This window comes from Salvelinus fontinalis, chromosome 16 (assembly GCF_029448725.1).
Source record: "Salvelinus fontinalis isolate EN_2023a chromosome 16, ASM2944872v1, whole genome shotgun sequence".
In the NCBI taxonomy this organism is placed as follows: Eukaryota; Metazoa; Chordata; class Actinopteri; order Salmoniformes; family Salmonidae; genus Salvelinus; species Salvelinus fontinalis.
Window position 1 is genome coordinate 6492412 of NC_074680.1, and position 20023 is coordinate 6512434.

The 20023-nt window shown below is 44.9% G+C and overlaps 1 protein-coding gene across 1 annotated transcript in view; it reads right to left on the reverse strand.

Annotated features, from left to right (window-relative positions):
* Positions 1–249: 249 nt before the first annotated feature.
* Positions 250–20023, reverse strand: part of rcan3 (regulator of calcineurin 3) — a 54214-nt gene continuing 34440 nt past the window's right edge. The window contains exons 3-4 of the mRNA XM_055864241.1: positions 10516–10687; positions 250–3549 (exon numbers count right to left, since the gene is read on the reverse strand). Of these exons, the coding sequence (XP_055720216.1) occupies positions 3383–3549; positions 10516–10687 (339 nt within the window). The 3' untranslated portion in view covers positions 250–3382. The remainder of the gene's footprint in view (positions 3550–10515; positions 10688–20023) is intronic.

A 20023-nucleotide genomic window follows, 5' to 3' on the forward strand; every position in this document is an offset into this window, starting at 1 on the left:
AGTATATTTAAAAATAAATACTTTTAGACTTTTTCTGAACTAGCATTTTACTGGGTGAATTTCACTTTTACTTGAGTCATTTTCTTTTAAGATATCTTTACTTTTACTCAAGTATGACAATTGGGTACTTTTCCCACCACTGGTAGTATATAGTACAAGTATACTATATGTCAAATATTTGAAGATACATTTAGAGCAAAAGGAAAAAATACATCATACCGGAACTTAAAAAACACACAAACTCCAAACTTCTTTAAGAATAGTTCTTTATATATTTCTCTATGTGAAACAAATGACAATCATACTACACAAATAAGCAAGTACTGTTGTAACAGTCAGAGAAAACCACTCTGGAAATTAGTACATAACATGAAATACAGATACCAGTATATAACTGTAAATTATTGCTTGATTGCTACTTTGTTTTTTGGATAACTACAGTACAATACACAATATTCAGATTTCAACAGAACAGTATACAACAATAACGGACGGTATTGACCTTTTTGTATTGTAGACTTTCCAAAAAAACATTCAAACAGAGTAAATTTTCAACACGACGCAATGAGAATTGATTTGATCGAGCATTTCAGGACTAAGCTTTTTAAAATCTTTACATCAACATAAAAGTAGAAGCCACAATTTTTTTATGCACGCTGGAACTGGTCTCGGCAACAAAAACACTTGGCATATATACATAAATATACGTTTTCTCTTTTCAACAGTGACCAAAAATGCACCCAGTTTCAAAGACAGTAAAAAACATCAGATAAGCATCATCAACATAATCATCATCATTGTCATCAATCATCAATATTTTCACCAGTCAGCAAAACTAAAAACTGCTTATGCCATTATGGTGCACTTCAACACTTGCTGCCGGCTTCGTTTTTAGAAGTCACCTCTGAAAGGACAACGCTTGCACATGGAAGTATGTTCCAGAGACAAGCACTGAAACAAAAACACACATTTGTTCTGTCAACCATCTATCCTGTCAAAAGACAAGTTTTCCTGTTCTTCCTTCCACACCTATTCAGTAGTACACTTATATCCAAAGGACTCCGGGCCTTCAAAACCCCATTAGCGAGAGGTGGAATTCAGATCATTTGAGTGTTGGACTCACACTGCTCTGTTGGTGAGAAGGCTTCCCAGGTGTTTATCTTGAAAAACAGAAGATTTTTAAAAAAAGAACAGAAAGAAAATAACGTCGACGAGGAGCGTTCTCTCTAGCAAGACTGCATCTTACAAGGATAAAAAAAAATGCAGAAAAAGTGCTCGCATGCAAAGAGACCATCATTTCTTTACAAATATGAGCAAAAAATAAGTCATTTTTAATGCTTTCTAACACGGATAAGGTTTACGTTCACCACTGAGGCCAAATGTACTGTATTGAACACTTGAACACTCCACCTCAATGCTTGGGCTTTAATTTAGAAGAAAAAAAAAGGACTAGATTCAAAACACCTTTTCAGGATGGGAATAAAATCAAGGACTCAACATGGAATAGTCTGTATTCAACAGTCTCACTGTATGAAATATGTTTCTGTGACAAAACTAAAACATAAGGACTTTTTATGGCATGAAATCATTGTAATGACAGACACTTGGCATCACATTTTTTTATTTTATTCAAGGTGCATAGTGGGGAGAAAAATCGAACATTCTGGAAAAAGTTACTCCTAAAATAATTGGCTAAATGGCTAAAAGCACACTTTATTTATTTAGGAGTTGGTAATAACTTTTTTGGGGGGAGAGCAAAGTAACAACTGTGAATGCAGCAGTTTTCCAAACTGGAGTGATTCAAATCAATACATTTCTCTTGAGTTTCTTGAGTTTCCAATGATTTGTGTTGCGACTGCAAGGTGAGACGAAGGCTTTGGTTGATATCTCCAGAGGCAAGGAGGCCAATTAACAATTTTCACTTTCTCAGCAACGCTTAATGTCAATCATTAAAACCTAATGGACTATTTCAACCTACTGACTATTCAGCTATTTACAGCGAGAACTAAGAAGCGGTCTTCAACTCTTAAGAGCTGACAGAGGAAATTCAGGACATTCCTTCAGTGTAGCTCCAGAGATCTCGAGATTTTCATTGCAAAACAAGCAATATAGGTCTCAGAAGAAGAAAAACAGACACACATATATATATATATATATATATATATATAAACTGGGTTGATATCATAACAAGAACCAAAAACCATTACCGGAAAGATGGGAATCATAAAAATACCCCCTGAAAAAACATCAACACTCTTGAAGATTAACGCTAGCTTTTACTCCTATCCCAAAGCCCAACTATTAGGCTTCAAGAGAGAGGCCTACTCTTAGACCTTTACTCACACTGTAAAGATTTCTTTCACTCTCAGTCTTATATCTTGCTCAGCCAGCCTCTCCCCTCTCACTTGACACTATAAAACTAGAGATATGCGTGTCTTCAAAAGCGCCATCCCATTTCCCTGTCGTCTGGACCAGTATAAAACGCTTCAGCTGCCGACTATAGTAAGTAAGCATGCAAAAAAAAAAAGCGATTGTTTGTTGTATCAAATACATGTTAAGAGGAAGAATACACATCTAGTTCAGCAAAAACCGACATACACAGCTCTGATTTAAAAAAAAAGAAGAAGACAGAAGCAGAACAAATGAAGAAAATGCAAACACCACCGCAACTTTGTTGTTACCACATGGCGACCTTTTGTTATGTAGTGTGTGACCTCGATAGGTTCCTTTGCTTCATACAGTAGTTTAGTATTTGAGTCTCTGTAGTAAGTATTTTTCTCAGAAGAACTCATATATACATGCAGACAAGAGGAATACCAGGCAATCAATCCTGATTCTGTGATAGCAGAAACAACCAATCAGCTGATAAGATAAAAGAGCAGAAGAAGAACAACCAAAATCTCTCTTCGGAAGTATTGCATGTCCCCGAAGTCCATTGCACACGACTAACCAATGACGTAAGAAGGAAAGAAGAAGGAGAGGTCAGACTAGCGGAACTACTACAGTACGAGCACATATGAGAGCTGAGTGTATGATTCTATGACAGTGTGCCTGCTTTAGGGGGACAAGGTGTTACATTACCGCCCCTGGCTGAGTAAGGGTCAAGGGTTCCGTTATCCCTCCCTCCCTTTCCTTTGAGTGTGATGAGTGTGTGTGTGAATCTCATCCATCCTCCATCATCCATACAGGCCAGGCCGCCTCATTCCATCCAATAGCCACGCTCCGTCCACAAACACCACCAAATGTTTGTCGTTTGTTTGTTTTTGGTTGAATTGAAATGAGGGGCGTTGTCTCATTGTGCTCTGCGAGTGCAGAGACAGAGGAGACAGGTCTAGGTGCGTGTTTTTTGGGGTTGTAGGAGTGGGGTCCGAAGTGGAGGGTCCTAGTTGAGGACTCGCGGTGGTCCATCGGGGCGCCGGGTTTGGACAATCTGCTGTCTCTGCTTGGGACGCGCTTCGGCGTTGTTGTCGTCTTCGGCGTCGCTGTCGCACACCTGCACTACAACACTGGGGGTCGACTCCGTGCCCGCGTGCAGCTCATAATTCTCCCCTAGAGAGGGAGCGGGGAGGCAAGGATGGAGGAGGGGGGGGGGGGGGGGGAAGACAGGGAGGGAGAGAAAGGGAGAGAAAGAGAGTGAGGGAGAGGGAAAAAAAGAGAAAGACTAATACACCAGATACAGCACTTTATTTGCCTTTTACAGTGCTACACATGCATCAACAGGCCTACATCAGCATTCCAGTTTCAATATTTTGATTAGATGAGCCCCTGAATGTCGGATCTCCCACTGAAGCAGAGTGAAGCGAGTCAACCGACTCCAGGAACAGATGCAAGCCTAGAAAAAAGGGTTCTATCTAGAACCTAAAAGGGTTCTTCAGCTGTCCCCATAAGAGAACTCTTTGAAGAACCCCTTTTGGTTCCAGGTAGAACTCTTCAGGGGTCCATGTAGAACCCTTCCTGACAGACGGAACTCTCCTGCAATGACCGGTGGTACCCAATGGCCAATGTTATCAGCTGTTGCAACACTGGCTGGCTGCAGCCTAATGAAATGTACTGCAAGATAGGATAGGATCAAACTGTCTGTTGCTATCATGTGCCAAACAACTAGAGAATTGGCTACTGGAGAATATATAACACGTTATAAATATTACATCGCATGGAACAAATGTTACTAACGTTATATGATTCTTAAAATATACAGCCAGTATAATGTTTCAAATAGAGGTGGAATAACACGGATATCAAGATTTGATATACTTCGGTATTCGTGTCATAAGAAGGAATTTGTCCACAAATTTGGGAAAACAAACATTAATTCCCATTGACCCCCGTTGTAAAAAGAGCCAACTTCGTCATCGATCTTTTGCTATACAGAAATTACAAAACTTCCCGAAAAGCTGCTGGGTTGTTCAATGTGAATGTAAACAGGTAAAAAAAGCCTGACCATTGGTTCGCAATGCGTCCACGTCAGGAAATAGAGCCTGCGAGAATAGCCTTCTGGCTTCAGGCTATTCGGTGTGGAAGAGTGGGAGAGTGGGGACACCGTGTCCAAGTAAGCTTCACATAGCTATGGGTGTGGAAAACATTTAATCATAGCTTGTTTAGTATAGTCTGTGTTTGTAACTCCACTTACTACTTACTACTAGCTTTATGTTTGTGTTGTTGGTCTTGGCTAGATTAGAATATATTCATTTTTAGATGAGTTTATTACTCACATGCACATGGTTGCAGATGTAATTGTAGGGTACTTTCACACCCTGTGTAAAGGCAGTCAATGTTGTTCTCCTCCTCAAACGAGGAGGAGCTTGGATAGGACCAAGATGCGGATTGAGGGAAATAAGCCATCTTTTAATGAACACAGCAAAACAAGACACTACAAAACTACAAAACAACAAACGTGACTAACCTTCAACTGTCCTGTGTGGACACAGGAACAAACACCCACAAAAGCCTACTGCCTATGGCTACCTTAAATCTGGCTCCCAATCAGAGACAAATGAATGACAGCTGTCTCTGAGACCCAATCCAGGCAGCCATAGACATAACTAGACAACCTAACAAACACTATCCCATACACATACAACACCCATGGACTAACCAAACACACACAACATACAATGCCCACCCCAACTCACGCCCTGACCAACTAAACATAATCAAAATAACATAAAAATAGGTCAGGAACGTGACATAACCCCCCCCTCAAGGTGCGTACTCCGAACGCACCACCAAAAGTCTAGGGGAGGGTCTGGGTGGGCATCTGTCCACGGTGGTGGCTCCGGCTCTGGACGCTGTCCCCCCACCACCATAGTCACTCCCCGCTTCCGTATCCCCCACCCAATGACCACCCTCCAACTAAACCCACCTAACTGAATGGGCAGCATCGGGATAAGGGGCAGCATCGGGATAAGGGGCAGCACCGGGATAAGGGGCGGCACCGGGATAAGGGGCGGCACCGGGATAAGGGGCGGCACCGGGACAAGGGGCGGCACCGGGACAAGGGGCGGCACCGGGACAAGGGGCGGCACCGGGACAAGGGGCGGCACCGGGACAAGGGGCGGCACCGGGACAAGGGGCGGCACCGGGACAAGGGGCGGCACCGGGACAAGGGGCGGCACCGGGACAAGGGGCGGCACCGGGACAAGGGGCGGCACCGGGACAAGGGGCGGCACCGGGACAAGGGGCGGCAGGTCCTGGCTGAGGGACTCCGGCAGGTCCTGGCTGAGGGACTCCGGCAGGTCCTGGCTGAGGGACTCCGGCAGGTCCTGGCTGAGGGACTCCGGCAGGTCCTGGCTGAGGGACTCCGGCAGGTCCTGGCTGAGGGACTCCGGCAGGTCCTGGCTGAGGGACTCCGGCAGGTCCTGGCTGAGGGACTCCGGCAGGTCCTGGCTGAGGGACTCCGGCAGGTCCTGGCTGAGGGACTCCGGCAGGTCCGGGCTGAGGGACTCCGGCAGGTCCGGGCTGAGGGACTCCGGCAGGTCCGGGCTGAGGGACTCCGGCAGGTCCGGGCTGAGGGACTCCGGCAGGTCCGGGCTGAGGGACTCCGGCAGGTCCGGGCTGAGGGACTCCGGCAGGTCCGGGCTGAGGGACTCCGGCAGGTCCGGGCTGAGGGACTCCGGCAGGTCCGGGCGTAGGGACTCCGGCAGGTCCGGGCGTAGGGACTCCGGCAGGTCCGGGCGTAGGGACTCCGGCAGGTCCGGGCGTAGGGACTCCGGCAGGTCCTGGCTGAGGGACTCCGGCAGGTCCTGGCTGAGGGACTCCGGCAGGTCCTGGCTGAGGGACTCCGGCAGGTCCTGGCTGAGGGACTCCGGCAGGTCCTGGCTGAGGGACTCCGGCAGGTCCTGGCTGAGGGACTCCGGCAGGTCCTGGCTGAGGGACTCCGGCAGGTCCTGGCTGAGGGACTCCGGCAGGTCCTGGCTGGACGGCTCCGGCAGATCCTGGCTGGACGGCTCTGGCAGGTCCTGGCTGGACGGCTCTGGCAGGTCCTGGCTGGACGGCTCTGGCAGGTCCTGGCTGGACGGCTCTGGCAGGTCCTGGCTGGACGGCTCTGGCTGGTCATGGCAGGACGGCTCTGGCTGGTCATGGCAGGACGGCTCTGGCGCTAGGCAGACGGCAGACTCTGGCCGGCTGAGACGCACTATAGGCCTGGTGCGTGGTACCGGAACTGGAGGCACCGGGCCGTGGGCACGCACCTCAGAGCGAGTGCGGGGAACAGGAACTGGGCACACTGGACTCTCGTGGCGCACTCCAGGCCTGGTGCGTGGTACCGGAACTGGAGGCACCGGGCTGGAGACCCGCACCATAGGGAGAGTGCGTGGAAGAGGAACAGGGCTCTGGAGATGCACTGGAAGCCTGGTGCGTGGTGTAGGCACTGGTGGTACTGAGCTGGGGTGGGAAGGTGGCGCCGGATATACCGGACCGTGAAGGAGGACACGTGCTCTTGAGCACCGAGCCTCCCCAACCCTACCAGGTTGAATGGTCCCCGTAGCCCTGCCAGTGCGGCGAGGTGGAATAGCCCGCACTGGGCTATGCAGGCGAACCGGGGACACCACCTGTAAGGCTGGTGCCATGTACGCCGGCCCGAGGAGACGTACTGGAGACCAGATACGTTGGGCCGGCTTCATGGCACTCGGCTCGATGCCCAACCTAGCCCTCCCAGTGCGGCAAGGTGGAATAGCCCGCACTGGGCTAAGCACGCGTACTGGGGGCACCGTGCGCTTTACCGCATAACACGGTGTCTGACCAGTACGACGCCCTCTTACTCCACGGCAAGCCCGGGGAGTTGGCTCAGGTATCCAACCCGGCTTCACCACACTCCCCTTTAGCCCCCCCCAAGAAATTTTTGGGTGAGCCTCTCAGGCTTCCAGCCTCTCCGCCTTGCTTTTGCCTCATAAAACCTCCTCTCCGCCTTTGCTGCCTCCAGCTCCGCTTTGGGGCGGCGACACTCCTCTGGTTCTGCCCAGGGTCCTTCTCCGTCCAGAATCTCCTCCCAAGTCCATTCCTCTTTTCCCCATTGCTGTAGTTCCTTTTCTCTCTCCTCAATCCGCTTGGTCCTGTTGTGGTGGGTGTTTCTGTAAAGGCAGTCAATGTTGTTCTCCTCCTCAAACGAGGAGGAGCATGGATAGGACCAAGATGCGGATTGAGGGAAATAAGCCATCTTTTAATGAACACAGCAAAACAAGACACTACAAAACTACAAAACAACAAACGTGACTAACCTTCAACTGTCCTGTGTGGACACAGGAACAAACACCCACAAAAGCCTACTGCCTATGGCTACCTTAAATCTGGCTCCCAATCAGAGACAAATGAATGACAGCTGTCTCTGATTGAGACCCAATCCAGGCAGCCATAGACATAACTAGACAACCTAACAAACACTATCCCATACACATACAACACCCATGGACTAACCAAACACACACAACATACAATGCCCACCCCAACTCACGCCCTGACCAACTAAACATAATCAAAATAACATAAAAATAGGTCAGGAACGTGACACCCTGATCTGTTTCACCTGTCTTGTACTTGTCTCCACCCCCCTCCAGGTGTCACATCATTATCCCCAGTGCATTTATACCTGTGTTCTCTGATTGTCTGTTGCCAGTTTGTCGGTTCTGACCATTCTGCCTGACCTGACCCTGAGCCTGTCTGCTGTTCTGTACCTTATTGACACTGACCTGGATTACGGACCTCTGCCTGCCTTTGACCTGTCTTTTGCCTGCCCCCTGTTTGGGTCAGTAAACATCTGTGACTCTGGCTGTCTGCATCTGGGTCTTATCCTCAGTTCTGATAGTACGAACTGGCCATGACTGACCCAGCAGGCACAGACCAGCTCCACAATGCTGTCTCCCTGTAAGGAGCCACCTTTGGTAGACACAAGGAGTTACTGCAATGTCTTATGTAGGGACTCCACACCCTGGCAGAATGCCATGACCAGGGGGCGTGCCCATCCTCTTCAACAGCTTAAAGCTCTGCTTGGTAGATAGCTAGCACTCACGTGGCTTAATGTTAGCACTGTCATGAAAATTGGCATGAAGGAAGCACTCACGTGGCTTAATGTTAGCACCGTCATGAAAATTGGCATGAAGGAAGCCCTCACGTGGCTTAATGTTAGCACCTTCATGAAAAGGGGCATGAAGGAAGCCCTCACGTGGCTTAATGTTAGCACCGTCATGAAAAGGGGCATGAAGAAAGCCCTACAATATTACATTTTTCTAAGCAGTGAAAATGCTTGGGAGCAGGCAATGTTGAAAAGTAACCTTGACATTTTGTACATTTCTTAAATGTAGTTTTGTTATTGACTAAAACAAGAACAAAACAAGAAAATTGCGTTTGAAAAAGGTTATGTTTTTGCTGTGAGCCAATTGGGTAACCAAGGTAACCACATGTTGTTTTCCCCAAAGGTGGGCAGGGCCTCAATGTTCTATTTAATACCGACGAGGCAACACCAATGCTCACATCACAACTGCCCTCAAATACGCATGCAGATTGTATCACGGTTGCCATGAAGACCAGACAGGGCAGAGGGAAACGTGATAAGAGGTTTCCCACACCACTGTCTGACAGGAAAAACAAGGCCCTATTTTGTCTCGAGGAGGTCACTACCATAGGCGGCCAGCAGAGAGTGCTAGGGCGCCACACTGCAGCAAAGCACTAATCTGAATCCGAGGCAGGCTAAAGAAGCCCAAACAAGCGTCAGCTCTATTTCCTGATGCCTCCTCCTGTTACCATAGTAACAGTGAGTGGAGCGGTGGTCTGGGCTTCAACATGGTAAATCATGTAATGTGGGAATCATGATTGTTCTTTTAATGCATTAGAGGGGGTGGTGGTGGTGCATTTGAAATGAAGCCTTGTCAGAGGCAAGGCTAAATGGCATAGGCTATATCTCGTTTTACAGCCCTTAATGTTCTAGGGTAGACTACAAGAGAAGCACTCAAAATGGTACTGATGTCTGGATGAAAAGACACTTCACACACAAACTTATTGACACACATGTAGAGTGAAGAACACACACCTATAATATATCTAGGGACCAGGCCTTTTCCTGACAACTGGCCAGGAGTTTCTTGGATCAGGTCACGTGGGCCTATTAAAAACATATGATGGTGTAACTGACTACCATCATACAGCGTCTTCTGTTAAGTTTGTATATCTTAGAAGTGTCTCCTTTTTTTTTTTTTTTTTTTTTTTACAGATGGCAAGGGTCTTTGAATCTGTCCTTCCTCCTGAAGTGTGCAATTGTTGGTTCCCTTCCCTTCGTGGACTTAGAAGGAAATAACTGGTGTAAGAATAACAGTGGAAACTCCCTCTAGCCCAATGTTTTAACATTTGTGGGGAGTTGTGTATGAGCGCACACATCAGGAGAAAGGACATATTATTGGGACGCACACAGTGAATAATCCTGGGAGCTTGGTGACTTAGTAAACCATGTGACCCTCCTGACCCCAGTAGAAAGAACACAGGTGTCATTAGTCCAACACAGGTGTCATTACGCCAACACAGGTGTCATTAACCCCTGTTTGACATGGCGGGCATCTCTCAAAGGCCACCGTCTGTCTGCAAACGCTAGTCCTTTACTCAGCCAGACAGACAGACAGAGAAGTATGGATGCCATAAGAAAGAGGCATTCGAGAACATAATATATAGTCTGAGGATGAATCTCTATTTCTGATGGACATTCATACTTAGACAACCATCCAGCATGCTGCACAAAGCAGTTGTATGCTTGAATGCTAATTGGTGCCCTTCTTGTGACCTTACTGTTAGCCTATGATTCTCATGATACCACAGCAGATAAAGCTGATGAGCTCAGTTCAGTTAACAATTTTAGTAAATGTTTATAAAAAGGGTAGCGTGTGTGTGTGTGTTTGCAAGATGGTGTGTATTTGTGAGTACGTACGTAAGTATGTGACACGTGCATTTGTGTGCGTATGTGTCTATATATGTATTTATACGTGTGTGTTCGTGTGTGTGCGCGCAAGAGTGTGTGTAAAGTGTGTGTGTACTGACCTGGGCCTAGCTTGGCCACAGCACACAGCAGGTCGTAGTTGATGACGGGCGTTGCGTCTTCGCTCTGGCCCCAGCCCACGGCCGGCGAGGCGGGGGGCGAGATGAGGAACTGTTTGACGGGCGCGGGAGGGGCCAGGTACGACTTGTCTATGTCCTCCCCAGAGTTCTGAACCTATAGAGGGGGAGAGAGGAGGTGAGGAGAGAGGGGCATGTCAGAACGGATCATGTTCATTTGGACACACAAATGGAAAATGTTAAAAACAATGCAATGCTGGAAACATTAAAGTAGAAAACATTAATGCTACGTTGTGCATTAATGAATACACCCCGGCTGCTGTTGTATAGGAAGCACACTGTGTTCTCATCCTGTTGGCTCTTTATGTTGGAACACTATGTACTGGATCATATCTATATAATACACGCACTCGATGTAGAGATGGACAAGAGTAATCGAGTACTCGAACAGACATCAAAGCTCGATTTTTAACCAGAGATCACATTTTTTTCATATACTGTTTAATTATTTGGTGGAATGTGCTTAGTGCCTGTCCGAATTTTTGTTGTTGTCTTGAAGACGATGTTAATTTGCTTTGACCCTAGTGTTCCATTTGTACATGTGCATTTGCAGGGCACAACAAAAAAGAAACCAAGCCAAGCATCAGACAGTTCTTCTCCCTACATTTCCTTTCCCCGCCATGTCTCATTCACTCAATTGCGTTCCCGACCGCTCCCTCTACACACGTGTGCTGAGTGCGCACACAAGCTCCTGTTAGGCATACAGAGATGAATGCATCTAACTGATGGGATACTACACACGCTACATTCCTTGCCAAATGACGACAGTTTCATCACAAATTCAAAATGGACTGGCTAATTGAAGTAGGAAAATATGTGTTCCAACAATGAGCTGCAGTTTTGGAATAATTGCTTCCCGTCTATTTTCAGCTTAGGCTACTTTGCCAACTGCTCGTGCCATTTCCAATTGGTTAGCCTAGGCTATAACCCATAGACAGGTTCCACACTGAAAATAAGCAAAAACTTTAGTTTGATAAAGACAGAGTCTATTTTTTATCAGAATCATTAAGCAGAGGCCTACATAGGTAGTAATTCATCATCATGCCATGTTCAATGTGGAATTGTTCATCCTTTTCGAAAATTCCAAAGAACAGGCAGAATAAACTAAATCGAACTGTAGACACATTTTGGTTTGTAACCCTGAAAAAAATGGTCTTTCAACTCACCAAACCGAGCCCCGTTTCAAATGATCACCCTGTGAGAATGACTGTTCCAGACGCGCGAGGTGCATATACCTTAGGACTAGCAACTTGTTGAATTTGTATGTTCTATTTTATTCTGTTATATTACATCATGTTTTTTTTCTTTTTACTATAAAATAGGTTTGTCTTGACTGTGATAAGACCTTGAGAGGTTCTTGTCTGCTCAACAAAACAAGGTTATGCCATTGCACAGCCATAGGCTTCTACAATAGGTGGCAGCGTAGCCTAGTGGTTAGAGCGTTGGACTAGTAACCGAAAGGTTGCAAGTTCAAATCCCTGACCTGACAAGGTACAAATCTGTCATTCTACCCCTGAATAAGGCAGTTAACCCGCTGTCATTGAAAGTAAGAATTTGTTTTTAACTGACTTGCCTAGTTAAATTTCAAAAATGAAGTGCCACTGCTGAGGTTACTGCCTTTTTGAAGATTGTGTTTCACTATACAATATAACCAGTTGATATTACGGTTTCAATAAATTAATCTTAAATGGCACTTGCTTTTTTTATTGGCTGAATGTATATGGGGCAATTGAGCAACTAGGATTTGTTATCTGTAATGTTTATGATATGAGGCATTGTTGCATAAAAAAAGTGACTAAAAATGTCAAATGCCAATCCCTAACACGTTGGTTTGTAAGAGGTGCGTGACTGGCTGCAGGGAAGTCAGGCGCAGGAGAGCAGAACTGGGTAATAACCGGAGCAGTTTAATGAGGAAAAACCAACGGCTACCAGAACAACAAAATATGGGTTGAAATAACCCGGAGCAAACCAGTCTGAAGTGCACATACACTTTACAACAAACAATTCCACACACAGACATGGGGGGAACAGAGGGTTATATACACGTCACGAAATGAGGGAATGTAAACCAGGTGTGTGGGAAAACAAGACAAAACAAATGGAAAATGAAAGGTGGATCGGCGATGGCTAGAAAACCGGTGACGTCGACCGCCGAACGCCGCCCGAACAAGGAGAGGAACCGACTTCGGCGGAAGTTGTGACATGGTTAGTCCCCTTAGCGGCCCACCCACGTAGAAAATACACTCAGAACAAACACATGCTGAGCACAACCAAGGATAGTAGTCATTAGCAGAACCCACTCCCTCACACACACACACACACACACACACACACACACACACACACACACACACACACACAATACACACAAGGACGCACGCCCGACCACACACAGGCAAACACAAAACACACACTCACGCACAAACACAGAACACACTCGCGCACACATACACAATGCCTGTGGAGAGACACACAAAGACACACGCACACTTGCAACGACACAAGAGGGAAAACATTTGGAACTAATGACAACGCTGCAGAAAAACCTCCGACTGAGGGACCTGAACCCATTGTGAGTGGAGGACGAGGTCAGGTCTAGCTCAGAGGCCACTACATTCTCAATGGGGAGAGTACAGTATAGAAATAGAGAAAGAAAGGCTGCACACAAATATGCTCCTCCCGAGTACTTTGATTCAACCTGCACCACAAGGCTGTGTGTCTTGTATCTTGCATATGAAACATCTCTCTTGTGGAACCAGTGAAAATAAAGTACTTGGGAAAGTACTTAAATGGGAGCAGCTGCCAATGGCATGTGCCGGGCTCTATCTTCGTAGTACATTGCACTCCACATATAGGTCTTATCACAAAATCGGCGATAGCATCCGGAACTGTTTGGCCTACAAACTATTATGACCCCTCTATCGAAAGGGAAGACTCTCACGAACATGATGGTGGGCTCTGTTTTGCTCTATGACCCCTACAATCGAACAGTCTGGGCTACACATCAACATGATCCCTCTGTGGAAAGGTGACACTCTCTCGAATACGTACCTGTCAGCTGTTTTCCTAAAAAAAAAGTGGTCTGAAGGTCCCCCGGTACAAGTTGAAAAGATGAACGGAAGTACACTACATGACCAAAAGTAGGTGGACACCTGCTCGTCGAACATCTTATTCCAAAATCATGGGCATTAATATGGAGTTGGTCCCCCTTTGCTGCTATAACAGCCTCCACTCTTCTGGGAAGGCTTTCCACTAGATGTTGGAACATTGCTGCGGGAAATTGCTTCCATTCAGCCACGAGAGCATTAGTGAGGTCAGGCACTGATGTTGGCCGATTAGCCCTGGTTCGCAGTCGGCGTTTCAACTCATCCCAAAGGTATTCGATAGGGTTGAGGTCAGGGCTCTGTGCAGGCCAGTCAAGTTCTTCCACACGATCTCGACAAACCATTTCTGTATGGACCTTGCTTTGTGCACAGGGACATCGTCATGCTGAAACAGGAAAGGGCCTTCCCCAAACTGTTGCCACAAAGTTGGAAGCACAGAATCGTCGAGAATGTCATTGTATGCTGTAGCATTAAGATTTACCATCACTGGAACTATGGTGCCTAGCCCGAACCATGAAAAACAGCCGCAGACCATTATTCCTCCTCCACCAAACTTCACAGTTGGCACTATGCATTCAGGCAGGTAGCGTTTTCCTGGCATCCGCCAAACCCAGATTTGTCCGTCAGACTGCCAGATGGTGAAACATGATTCATCACTCCAGACAACGCGTTTCCACTGCTCCAGAGTCCAATGGTGGTGAGCATTACAACACTCCAGCCGACGCTTGGCATTGCGCATGGTGATTTTAGGCTCGTGTGCGGCCGCTCGGCCATGGAAACCCATTTCATTAAGTTACCAACGAACAGTTCGTGCTGACGTTGCTTCCAGAGTCACTGAGCTCTTCGGTGAGGCCGTTCTACTGACAACTTTTGTCTACGGAGATTGCATGGCTGTGTGCTCAATTGTATACACCTGTCAGCAACGGCTGTGGCTGAAATAGCCAAATCCACTAATTTGAAGGGGTGTCCACAAACTTTTGTATATATATTGTATATATGGGGACTGTTTAGTGCCAGAAATATGGGGATAAATACAGTTGAAGTCGGAAGTTAGACAAACAACTTAGCCAAATACATTTAAACTCAGTTTTTCACAATTCCTGACATTCAATCCTTGTAAAAATTCCTTGTCTTAGGTCAGTTAGGATCACCACTTCATTTTAAGAATGTGAAATGTCAGAATAATAGTAGAGAGAATGATTTATTTCAGCTTTCATTTCTTTCATCACATTCCCACTGGGTCAGAAGTTTACATACACTCAATTAGTATTTGGTAGCATTGCCTTTAAATTGTTTAACTTGGGTCAAACGTTTTGGGTAGCCTTCCACAAGCTTCCCACAATAAGTTGGGTGAATTTTGGCCCATTCCTCCTGACAGAGCTGGTGTAACTGAGTCAGGATTGTAGGCCTCCTTGCTCGCACACGCTTTTTCAGTTCTGCCCACAATCTATGGGATTGAGGTCAGGGCATTGTGATGGCCACTCCAATACCTTCACTTTGTTGTCCTTAAGCCATTTTGCCACAACTTTGGAAGTATGCTTGGGGTCATTGTCCATTTGGAAGACCCATTTACGACCAAGCTTTAACTTCCTGACTGATGTTGCTTCAATATATCCACATAATTTTCCTGCCCCATGATGCCATCTATTTTGTGAAGTGCACCAGTCCTCCTGCAGCAAAGCACCCTCACAACATGATGCTGCCACCCCCGTGCTTCACGGTTGGGATGTTGTTCTTCGGCATGCAATTCACCCCCTTTTTCCTCCAAACATAACGATGATCATTATGGCCAAACAGTTCTATTTTTGTTTCATCAGACCAGAGGACATTTCTCCAAAAAGTACGATCTTTGTCCCCATGTGCAGTTGCAAACCGTAGTCTGGCTTTTTTATGGCGGTTTTGGAGCAGTGGCTTCTTCCTTGCTGAGCGGCCTTTCAGGTTATGTCGATATAGGACTCGTTTTACTGTGGATATAGATAATTTTGTACCTGTTTCCTCCAGTATCTTCACAAGGTCCTTTGCGGTTGTTCTGGGATTGATTTGCACCTTTCGCACCAAAGTTCGTTCATCTCTAGGAACGCATCTCCTTCCTGAGCGGTATGACGGCTGCGTGGCCCCATGGTGTTTATACTTGCGTACTATTGTTTGTACAGATAAACGCGGTACCTTCAGGCGATTGGAAATTTCTCCCAAGGATGAACCAGACTTGTGGAGGTCTATAATTTTTTTCTGAGGTCTTGGCTGATTCCTTTTGATTTTCCCATAATGTCAAGCAAAGAGGCACTAAGTTTGAAGGTAGACCTTGAAATACATCCACAGGTACACTTCCAATTGACTCAAATTATGTCAATTAGCCTATCAGAAGCTTCTAAAGCCATGAAATCATTTTCTGGAATTTCCCAGGCTGTGTAAAGGCACAGTCAACTTATTGTATGTAAACTTCTGACCCAATGGAATTAGGATACAGTGAATTATAAGTGAAATAATCTGTGTGTAAACAATTGTTGGAAAAATTGCTTGTGTCATGCACAAAGTAGATGTCCTAACCGACTTGCCAAAACTATAGTTTGTTAACAAGAAATTTGTGGAGTGGTTGAAAAACAAGTTTTAATGACTCCAACCTAAGTGTATGTAAACTTCCGACTTCAACTGTACATGTAAAAAAAAAAGTTTCCTGATCTTTCTTATATCTCTCAGATCGAGGACAGACACTTCAGAACAAACTTCCTTTAGATTCTGTTCTTCCATGTGTTTGTATTGGCTAATAGCAGTCAGTTAAATATATAAAAAGTATACTTTTTTATACTTAAAAGGAGTTTTACAATTCAAAATCAAATAGCAAAAAGATCCTTGGTATGACCTTCTTAAAACAATTCCTTATAGCATAGTAGACCCCCCCCCCCCCCCCACCTCGGCTTAGACAGGGTTTATTCATATGGGTTAAATAGTGATCCTTTCTGACTACTATTTTGTTGTCACACAGTACCACGTGCTGACATAGACCAATCAAGGGCCAGCAGGCTACGAGGAAACTCACCCCCTCATGCCATAGGTTGACTCTTAGGCCACATAGGTTGACTCTCTTAAGGCCACTTTCACCATGATGCTTAGTGATTTTGGGGTGCCATTCCATTCAACAATATGGCGTGCTTCAAATTAAAATATTTCCAGCTTCACATGCCATCTGGAGTTTTCCATAGGAATACGTGGATGACATCACTATCTACTGGTTTTAATGTCTATGCTATAAGCCTAATTTATACCTGGTGCTAACAAGTGTCCTTTTGTCCTGATTTTGTCCTCATTCTGATATTGTGCCCACATTTTCTGAAACATGTCTACACATTAAAATGTGTTTCATATCCGTCCACTGTGTCTTTTTAAAATAATTGTTTATTTTATTTCACCTTTATTTAACCAGGTAAACTAGTTGAGAACAAGTTCTCATTTACAACTGCAACCTGGCCAAGATAAAGCAAAGCAGTGCAACACAAATAACAACACAGAGTTACACATGGAATAAACAAGCGTACAGTCAATAACACAATAGAAATAAAAGAAAGTCTATATTCAGTGTGTGCAAATGGCATCAGGAGGTAAGGCAATAAATAGGCCATAGTAGCAAAGTAATTACAATTTAGCAGATTAACACTGGAGTGATAGATGAGCAGATGATGATGAGCAGATGGTGTGTAAGTAGTGATACTGGTGTGCAAAAGAGCAGCAAAGTAAATAAAAACAATATGGGGATGAGGTAGGTAGATTGGGTGGGCTATTTACAGATGGACTATGTACAGCTGCAGCGATCGGTTAGCTGCTCAGATAGCTGATGTTTAACCTGTTGGGGATGGGGGCGCTGTTTAGACTATTTATGCTAATGTGGCTAATTTTTTAAACGGCTTCCCACAAAATCCTTGATCGTACAATATGCATATTATTATTATTATTGGATAGAAAACAGTCTATAGTTTCTATAGGAGTTGAAATTTTGTCTCTAAGTGGAACAGAGCCCATTCTACAGCAATTTCCCTGACATGGAGTCAGATTTGAGAAACGTTGGCCACTTTTCTGAAGTCATTTAAACGGGCACTGTCGTTGCTATGACTATACGGACACTTCTTACGTCTTCCCCTGGATGCCTTTACGTGATGACGATTCCAACGGGCTCGATTGCTCGTTCACAGGCACTACAAATGAAAAAAACCTTTAGCTAGCAAGTCTTTTCTTGCTGCGTAACGCGCGTGGAAGACACCGACCCTCTCCTGTTCCAAGCATTAGTTTAGCCTGTTATATTTCTCCGGTCATCTTTTCACTCGTTATAGGAGTTACAAACATCACAAAGTAGTTAATTTAAAGCGTTTTATAGCAATTTATATCCGTTTAGTGCGATTTTGGGACATTTATTTTTGCAACGATGTGAAAAGTTGGGAACGCTTTTCAGTTCATCCCGAACGTAGTTGACATTTCCACATGGCAAGAGGACAGCTTTCCACCAAAAGACGATTTCTCCCAAGAAAGGATCCTTTGCCCAAGATACTGATGGAAGAACAGCTCAAGGTAGGACATTTTTATTATGATAAATCGTGTTTCTGTCGAAACATTTTAGTGGCTTAGGACGCCATGTTTTTTGACGTAGCTTCGCTTGGCGCAAACTGTATTGAAAAGTAAGGATAAATTAAAAAATGTAATAACGCAATTGTATTAAGAATTAAATTGTCTATCAATCCCTGTCCACCCTATATTTTTTAGTCACGTTTATGAGTATTTATGTATAAGAGTAGATCACTGTCTAAGTGGCGCAAGGACGTTTTCTTTACCAGCTTGTCTACATTTCACATTGTCTAACCATGATTTTGGTGGCTAAATATAAACATTTTCGATCAAACTGTATATGCATGTTGTAATGTGATGTTACAGGAGTGTCATCGGAAGAATTCTGAGAAGGTTAGTGAAAAAATTAATATCTTTTGGCGATGTTGACTTTTATCGCTCACTTTGGCTAGAATCAATGCTGGGCTGCTATGTGCTATGTGCTACGCTAATATAACGATTTATTGTGTTTTCGCTGTAAGACACTTAGAAAATCTGAAATATTGTCTGTATTCACAGGATCTGTGTCTTTCGATTCGTGTATGCTGTGTATTTTTACGAAATGTTTGATGATTAGTAGTTAGGTAAACACGTTGCTCATTGTAATTATTCTAGTCCATTTGTGATGGTGGGTGCAATTGTAAACTATGCCATATACCTGAAATATGCACTTTTTTCTAACAAAACCTATCCCATACCATAAATATGTTATCAGACTGTCATCTAATGAGTTTTTTTGTTGGTTAGGGGCTATAAATATCTTAGTTTAGCCGAATTGGTGATGGCTACTGGTGTTGGTGGACAAATAAAAGATGGTGGAATATGCTAATGTGTTTTTAGGTAATAGATGTACATCTTTACATATTGTGTCTTCCCTGTAAAACATTTTAAAAATCGGAAATGTTGACTGGATTCATAAGATCTGTGTCTTTCATTAGCTGTATTGGACTTTAATGTGTGAAAGTTAAATATTTTAAAAAAATATTTTTTTTGAATTTCGCGGCACTGGTTTTTCAGTGGGGGGGGGGGGGGTGTGCCGCTAGCGCCACGCTGATCCTAGACAGGTTAAAGTTAGTGAGGGAAATGTAAGTCTCCAGCTTCAGCGATTTTTGCAATTCGTTCCAGTCACTGGCCGCAGAGAACTGGAAGGAAAGGTGGCCAAAGGAGGTGTTGACTTTGGGGATGACAAGTGAGATATACTTGCTGGAGCGCGCTCGGTGGGTGTTGTTACCGTGACCAGTGAGCTGAGGTAAGGCGTAGCTTTACCTAGCTTAGACTTATAGATGACCTGGAGCCAGTGGGTCTGGCGACGAATATGTAGCGAGGGCCAGCCGACTAGAGCATACAGGTCGCAGTGGTGGGTGGTATAAGGCGCTTTGGTAACAAAACGGATGGCACTGTGATAGACTACATCCAATTTGCTGAGTAGAGTATTGGAAGCTATTTTGTAGATGACATCGCCGAAGTCAAGGATCGGTAGGATAGTCAGTTTTACTAGGGTACGAATGGCGGAATGAGTCGAGGCTTGTTGCGGAATAGTGTCTGGATTGTGACCAAATTTCCTGGTCCCTCCCTGTATGCAAATTATTTTACAGCTATTATTTCAAAAATAATATTTATTTATTTATTTATTTTAAGATGCATGTTGATGCATAAGTCAATGGTGCCACCTGTCAATGATTTCATAAGGTGGAATAATGATGATTTAAATGGTTTTACTGTCCTGATCCATCGACACA